This window comes from Centroberyx affinis, unplaced genomic scaffold (genome assembly GCF_046629955.1).
Source record: "Centroberyx affinis isolate AG114_WGS23_722 - 3 ecotype Tasmania unplaced genomic scaffold, CSIRO-AGI_Caff_v1 ptg010099l_1, whole genome shotgun sequence".
Lineage (NCBI taxonomy): Eukaryota > Metazoa > Chordata > Actinopteri > Beryciformes > Berycidae > Centroberyx > Centroberyx affinis.
In genome coordinates, this window is record NW_027284735.1 from 365,343 (window position 1) to 373,683 (window position 8,341).

The following is an 8,341-nucleotide window of genomic DNA, read 5'->3' on the forward strand; positions in this document are numbered from 1 at the left end:
ATTTATAAGTATCATCAGACAATCAATCAGTCAATATAAACCTGTAATAATTCAGCTGTGGGCAACATTCATCTCTGAGCTGAATACACGGTTGGCAAAATGACCCCAAGTGAAGCTGTCAAACCAGCCTCAAACCATCTGTTAAGGACTCATTTTGGGCATGACTCACTGAACTAATTGTTTTTCTTCATTGGTTTTCAAATTGAACAAATTTCTCGGGAGAAATGGTTCAAAACTTGATGGTTTGAGTTCTCAGATATGTGTTAAGACAGTTATTTCACCCATCCATGTATTCCACACTACATTATACAGTAGTAATTGAGAGCAGATGGTGAGCTCTCATAGGCATACATTTAAATACAATGAGGTTGCATCACTGACTGGAAGAACACCTGAAAATAAGTTTGTTGCTCATGTAGCAAAACATCTAGAGGCCTTGAAAATGACTACTTTGTGTATTCTAATCTTTTCCTTCAAATACTTTTGGCATCCAGAAATGAGTACTGTACATTCTTCTGATACAGGAACAGCTACTATGTCATTTAAATTTATGGAGTAGAAAGTGATGAGTAGAAGGAAAAATGTCAAAAAGGTAACTTTTGGAGGCCACTGAGCATGTTTGTTCCTAAATTGGTTAGTTTCATAGTAATACTTGTTCACATATCACAAAATACTGGGAATCATTGTGTTCATGTGGGCCCATGACAGTCTGGAGCGTTGTAAAATGTAACATAATAGCCTCCCAGACAGAGCTTATCCACTGCATACCACACAAACATGGCCGACAACAAACCACACATCCATGATGACACCGAGCTGTGGGCCTTCATCACCAATCCAAGTTGAAGGCCTTATGTATCCCATCAGTCACCACACGCAAAACCACTGACCTTTTATGTTTGTCTGGTCCTGCTTGCTGGTTCTGTGAAGAGAAAAAATGAAGAGTGATTTAAAGTTTTAGTGAAGTTCCTCAGTGCTGGTTAGCTGCTGCTGCTGCTGCTGGCCTGCCTGTTTGTGACAGCAGGTATCTTTAGGGGCATAGTAACAGTCCTGCCAGTCAGTCAGTCAGAGGGGATGGAGAAAGACAAGGCGGGGGGAGGTGGGGGGGGGGGGACCACGAGGTACGGGATGGGACAGGGGAGAGAGAGGGGGGAGGAGGGGGGGGAGGGTTGTCGTTTTTAAAGGGTTATCCACTGTCAGCAACTCTAGCCAAAGGGATTACACCATGTTGTAGTCTCTTTTCAATCTCACACTAAAACGTGAGCTCTCTTTGTTTTCTTTAGTGTTGCTTTGTGTTTCTCTCTCTCTCTTTCTCTCACTCTCTCTCTCTCTCTATCCCTCTTGCCCAAGCCACAGCACCTCTAGATTACAGGGTAAATGTAGGTCATGTCGCAGGTAACAAGATGTTAAAAAGGCTAGTTTGGTGTGGAAAATGGAACACTGAATTACTAAATATGGCACCAAAAGCACAATTTGTGGGTGGGCAATAAAAGGTAAATAAAATTGTTTGGTCACCCTAGAATATCTTACTCTATTCCAAATGATCTAAAACCTTAAGACCGGGTGCTTTCTCAAAATTAAGGAAAAAATAATTCTTTAGTCAGAATTCTGAGAATCAAGTCAGAATCTCAGAATTCTGACTTTAAATTCAGAATTCTTTATTCTGAGAATTCTGAGATTCATCTCAGAACTCAAACAATTTATTCACATGTGGCCCTAGTCCTTTTCCATAAAAAAGTATGCTGGTATTTCTAATGTAAAATATCTCCATGACGTCACTCCAGATCAGAGGAACTGGGTCTGACAAGTCTAAGTCTAGCTGCTCTAAGTCATCCTCACCCACCTAGTCTCTCCTCTCATGCTTGTATGACTCAGCAGTGTGTGTGTGTGTGTGTGTGTGTGTGTGTGTGTGTGTGTGTGTGTGTGTGTGTGTGTGTTGGCTCTCTCCTTGCACGCTCTTGTGGGAGGAAGAGGCATTGTGATCTATGAGAAGAAGAAGCGAACCTGTGACTGACTGGAAACAGCTCATTAGTTATTCAGCGCCGTCAGCAGACAGAAACAAACACTAGAGGGGAAATGGAAGTAAAGACGCATTTCACTCAGAACATTAATCTTTCATGCCAGTGTCTGCATATAGCGTAACATTGATATTCTTTGAAACCTAAATGGTTTCCAAGTAGCAGGTCCACAATTGAAAGTCTCACCCTGCCAGAATGCAAATAAAGAATATTTATTATGCGCAGTGGGCTAAAAAAAATGACAGAAAAATGTAAATAGAGGGAAGAAGAAAGGGAAACAAGAACCATAAAAGTGCAAATACCCAAATCCAAAGCAGTTGAGACACAGATTGTCTTAGTATGTTAAAAACAAACTAACCTGTCTCAATTAAAATGTATGTTGGAACAAAAAATTAGTTCCCAGTAACAAAAGAGACAAAATATTAACTGGTGAAATTTATTTTCAGGAACAGTATATTGAATGCAGTTTAACATGTTTTTGCAGTGTCCCGTATTTATCCCAGGTAACATAATGCTACTGAACAAGGTTCAAACTATTCTTCACATTAAATATCACAGGATATGAAGTGACAGTGGGTCTGCACCTACATAAAATGTGAAAACATTATGTGAATCAGAACTGAACAAGGGATTTTTTGTTATTCGCCGTACATTTTCAGACTGTCCAGACCGGTAGAGAGGAACAAATCATTCAGTGCTGAAAAGGAATTCCTTACAAAACATAAAATACATTATTTCTGTCTGTTTGTTTTGTCTGCTGTCTGTTTTTGTATTATCATTATTATCTGTACTGCTATATTATTGTATCCTGTATTTGTCTTACTATTCAAATAAAATCAAAAATGTATCTAAAAAACAACAACAAACAAAACACAAGATACATGCAAGTTCAATTTCAGACAGATGCTTTAGCATGATAATCTCCTTTCTGATAAACTGGAAAAAATAAATTAAATTCATACAAGAAAGATTTTTTGTGCACCTGAAAATATCAATATCCTCTCATATTTCTATGGCCTTACATGAAAAGTATTTGGCAATACAAAATAAAACTGTTAATCATTGATGATGAGTAGCTACAAATCAGGGATATAAATGAATCTAGTCAACTATCATTCCAAAAGGTTGGCCCTGTTTGCCAAGTGAGGATTTCATTCCTCATTCACTCCCTGAATTACTTTACTTTCAAAAAATTAACTAACACCACCACACACCATAATCACCATGCCAGTAAACACAGCAAAGGACCTACTGTAACCAACGTTTAAATTCTCTATTATTACCTTCTCTCTGCTCAAACATATCTGATCCAAACAAATAATGAAACCAGTCTCAACAAATTCCTCTTCCCTCTCACCTCGACTTTTTGCCCATGATGTGCAACACAGTTTTCTGTAAATTCCTTCATCTGGGGAAAAGGAAATTCTAAAATGTATGTCCAAGTATATTCAAATTAGACAAAATTCAGCTCCTGGGCTCAGTTGCTGAATGCCTGAATGTTATACCTTGACGAAAATCTCTACAATTGATCTTAGACTTTGAGAGAATGGAGTATTGTGTAAATCTCAGATAGGCATCAGCATTGTTGCCCTGTATAGTCCATGAGGCTGGAACCAACTCATCGTTTGGACAAACCTCAGTTTTAGGATTATGGTTGTGTGCAGTGGGGGAAAACGCCAATGCCATCTCCAGGTTTCCCTACGATGTTTTAATGTTGTATAATAGACCATGAATCACCATGGAGTTTCCTAGAAAAACGTTAGGATTTACCAAATCATTCTTTTGACATGGAAGAGATGGCTGACCAGCTAGTTAAGATATTTAGCATCAAATGGAGGGGAGATCAAAAGGGGAGATGCGATGTCACTTGTTTTCCATGTCTGTAATACATTTGAGACGCTCCTAGACGGGCCAGTTGCTAGTTAATTGGATAGTAAGCACCTTGAGTTTACGAAATATACCAAAAAAGCAAACCTGTTACTGCATATTTTCCCCCGCTGTGATGAAGATACACCGAACCGTAACCCAAAACCATGTTACAGACCAAACTAAGTTTTGTCAGCCGTTCCAGCTGTAACCCCTGACGGTTACTAGCTAGTCAGATGGAAAAATCATGTTTTATCACATCATGATCCAAATAATTAATAAAACAAAAAACTATGCAAGAGGAATTCCACCAAAATTTAGGGTTAGGGTTAACCCTTTAAGATTGTTATTCTGTCAAAGAATTCATTTTCTCATAATTGCATTTTTTTTTTTCACTTGTTTCATGAGTTTTGAGTTAAAAAAAAAAAATTCCAATCCTATAAGATTACCAAATATGAATGGCTTGAAAGAAAATGATATGGATTATCACCATCCTGTATCTATACTAAACATCCAGACTTATGGGAGGGGAAAAAGAAGTTAAAAAGTGCGAGAACATTACTTTCTGGAAAATGACAACCATCTCAATGCTGTTCAATGACGTCAGTCTGCAGTTTCCTTGATACTGAGAAATAACTGCAAAATGTCCACCTGTCTTACAGAATACCAAATTAGAAGAATTTTGGTGGAATTCCCATTAAAATATGAGAAGCTACGCCCACGGCTGAATTTCTCTCTGAGAAAAAAGCTTTAATTTCCCCCTGCCGTTTAACTCCATTCCTGCCAGCTTGAACACTGTATATCCATATATGACCGTATATCATATCACCATCTTACACCCAGGCATCAACTGTCTTACACCCAAGAGAATGCCTGATTGTATTCAAACTTCAACTGTGCCAATACCATGGAACTGGCACAGTTTGTGTGCTAATGTAGGCATAGTGAGTGTCAGAGGTGAAATGGGGTCGAAGTGAGATAAAGTGCATTCAAATGGAGCGCACAGCAGGGAGGTATTTGGTATTGCACTTGTATCAGTCCTCTTCGTCACTCCAGAAGGCATCTTCTTCGTCAAGATCCACACCATGGAACAGTCTGGAAAAGGCAACAACAAGACAGGCTTCAAAACACACATTCAGGAGGGAAGAGTGATGTGAGGGATGGGGGGGAATCAAAGTTGTTTATATGTGTGTGTATGTGTGTGCATTTTTGGTTGCAGTATCTAAACACTGTGTTTACAGATGGATGGTAAGTGGGGAAAATGCCCACGGAAGTCGCAGTGACTGAATGGCTGAAAGTTTTTATATATGGTTATTAACATAGGGATGGGACGAAGTATCAAAATTCAAATTATCGTAATACAAAAATGTGACAATACCTATCCTGGGGCAGAAAAATGAATCGCAATATTAGCTACATTTTATTCTGCTGTATCATTCACAAATGAGATGGCTTGCCCATCACAATCACAATCTCTCCATTGAAATTATATTAATTGCACTTTGTAATGACATTTTTAAATTGTCATTTACATTCAGTGCCATTGCTAGAAAGATCTGTGATCAGAAATAAACATAATTCTGCACAGTCATACTTTATTTATTATATTGTATCGTGATTGCATCGAATCGCAAACCCCATATAGTATCGTATCGTGAGATAAGCAGATTGTCCCATCCCTATATTAACAGGGACGCTTACACTATAGCTACCGGTTGTGGTAAAAAAGAGAATGACAAAATGAAAGAAAGAAAAAAGAAAGAAAGGCACAAGTGGTGCAGAGACAGACAGAAAAACAGAGAAACAGATAAGTCACTCACTGGTTGTAACAGGGTGAGTTTGGGTTGTTAAAGTGACTGTAGGGGTTGACTTTGCTGAGCTGGCCCAGGCACAGCCAACAGAAGTACTGCCGACAGGAGGTACAGGTCATCTTGTTACAGCCGTCCACTTTCTACAGGGACAGAGAGACGAGAGAGAACGACATCGGCTCAGAAAACAGATTCCTGAGTGGTCATACAAACAATTTGATACCATCTTCCTTCATGTTGGGTGGCAAAGGTGCAAATGAAATGTCTCCTTATGAGCCTGTGCGCAGCCTGAGGTCCTCAGGTGGGGCCCTCCTGGATGTCCCAAGGTCACGACTAGTGGCTAAAGGCGATCAGGCTTTCGCTGTCCGAGCTCCAAGACTCTGGAGCGCCCTACCTGAGGCTATCCGACGAGCTGATTCTGTATCATCTTTTAAATCGCTTTTAAAAACACACTTGTTTAAAAAAAGCCTTTTCTTAATCCTGTGGCTGTTTCTTTAATCACCTTATCTGTGTTGTGTTATCTTTTAAATCTCTCTTGATTACATACCTGTTTATAATATTGCTTTAGATTTTTAGCCTTTCCTTTGTAAATCCTCTTTTAAATTGTGTTGATTCTTTTATTTTAATTTGAATGGTTTTACCTCGTTAACCCTCTGATACTGTGCTCTTTTAAATTGTGTGGTTTCTCTTTTACTCTCATTTAATTTTATTGTAATTTGTTTTAATCTTGTAAAGCACTTTGTAACAAAAAGATTATTATTATTATTATTATTATTATTATTATTATTAAACAATAGTTATCAATAGTAACAGACTAGGGACTTGACCACCCTCTCACGAGATAGGGGACAGAAAAGATAATAAAACGGCCTGAGAGAGTTGGTGCAGCGGCTGCTAATCGAAGAAACAAAAATAACACTAACAGTTTGGGAGAATGTTTAATAAATGGGCAATCTCAACTTTGCATCACACACATGTGAACGGCTGAAATATTTGACTAGGATTTGCTATGCAAATATCAAGGTGCAAATTTTTTCACTCTAGCTGTGGTGTTAAAGAACTGGTTAAGCTTACCAATAGCCAAAGTGTAATAGAAACTTTGTCATCTGCACAATTAAAACAGAAATTTATTTGGAAAATGTAAGCTAGTTTGAAACACCCTGAATTGTGTGTCAAACAGGTTGGGGTTAGTTCACTTTCTATTCAACTGAGGATTTCCTTCAAAGATGAAGAAAAAAAAAAAAGGTTCTCATTCTGTGTATAATGGAATAAATGAGAATGAATAATTTTACATTTAAAACTGACTGAATTTAAAATTTACCCCTAGTGTCAAAGTTCATCACCTGTAATACTGTATTGCTACCAGCGGGGGGCAGCCTACCTGTATGTTGGTGCCACAGCGGGGACAGCATTTGCAGTTCTCATTGAGCCAGTCTCTGCTAAAGGACTCTTCCACTGCTTTCTGGATCACCCTCTTCCCAAAGCGCTGCTCCATGAACTTTTTGCCCTCGGTGGTGGATGACAGGTACTCGTCTCTCAGGCCGCGCAGCTCATCTGTGGCATAAAGCGGAGAGGCAGGGAGACACAAACACTGGTTTTATTGGATCAGGTGTGGGAAAGTATAGCTGGAACAAACACTTGCAGGAAAGGTGGACTGGACTGGGAAACACTGCACCCTGCTGCCCCACAGTTTAATAGTGTTAGCCTTTTATTACCACATGTTGTGTAGCTGTGTTTGTTTAACCCTGGCAAGAGATTAAAAAAAAAGTTGACTAAGAACTATTTTTTGTTTTTGGTTGATGATGCTCAATGCGCATTAGAACTATTTAGGGGTCCAAGCACGTAGTGCTGGAACCCTATTGTTTTTGTTCGGATTATAATTTCTTCTTATTTTTCTGCCTTAGTGTCTGCAGCTCAGAAACTGTAAGGGCTACAGCTCCTAAACTTGGCAGATAGGTTCAAAGTCTCACCCCCTACTATCTGTCCATATCAGCCTTATTGCCAAGGACAGGAGACCTGCCAAGTCTGGAGTCACTTGGTCACATGAGGGCACTAAGCAATTATCACCTTTTTCCAGCGACATTACCTGAAGTGATTTTGCAGTGGGAGAGACCGTGATAGCCCAGCTTGCAGAGGGTGCAGAAGGCGTACTGGCAAGCCGGGCAGATGCCCATGGTTGTGTCTGGCTCCACCATAACAGCGGTGGCGCAGGACTGGCGGGGGCAGTACACCACGTCGGCCATGAGGTCCAGGCTGGACTGCAGCAGCAGGCGGTCGTAACGGGCAAACAGCTCCTCATCCACCAGCTGCTTCACCTGGAAGAGGCAGACAGAGAGACTGGTTTGTCACAAGGGTGGGGAAACTTAACTTTTTCATCCACCGGCCACCATGAGGGAAGAACTTTTAAAAAGTCATCTGAACAAATGGTTGGTTACGTGCTTAAGTGGCTCCTAAAAAGGGTCAACAAACACACTTTCTTTTCTCTTTCCTTTTCTGTTTGATTTACTTTGAAGCTTGTGATTTGTTTATTTTATTACTTTAAAAAAAAGAATAAGATATTGTATTATGGTCAATCAGCCTGACATGGGTGATGTACAGGCATGGGTGAAATGTGACAATAAATAAAAAGTAAAAAAAGAAAAGAAAGGG

The 8,341-nt window shown here is 39.6% G+C and overlaps 1 protein-coding gene across 1 annotated transcript; it reads right to left on the bottom strand.

Moving 5' to 3' along the window:
* Positions 1–2,435: 2,435 nt before the first annotated feature.
* rnf14 (ring finger protein 14) lies at positions 2,436–8,029 on the bottom strand (the record flags this gene model as incomplete). Its single annotated transcript, XM_071514820.1, has 4 exons — positions 2,436–4,979; positions 5,705–5,835; positions 7,074–7,246; positions 7,779–8,029. Coding segments are annotated over 4 exons (616 nt in total), but the record flags the coding sequence as incomplete, so codon positions are not given.
* Between the last annotated feature and the right edge of the window lie 312 nt (positions 8,030–8,341).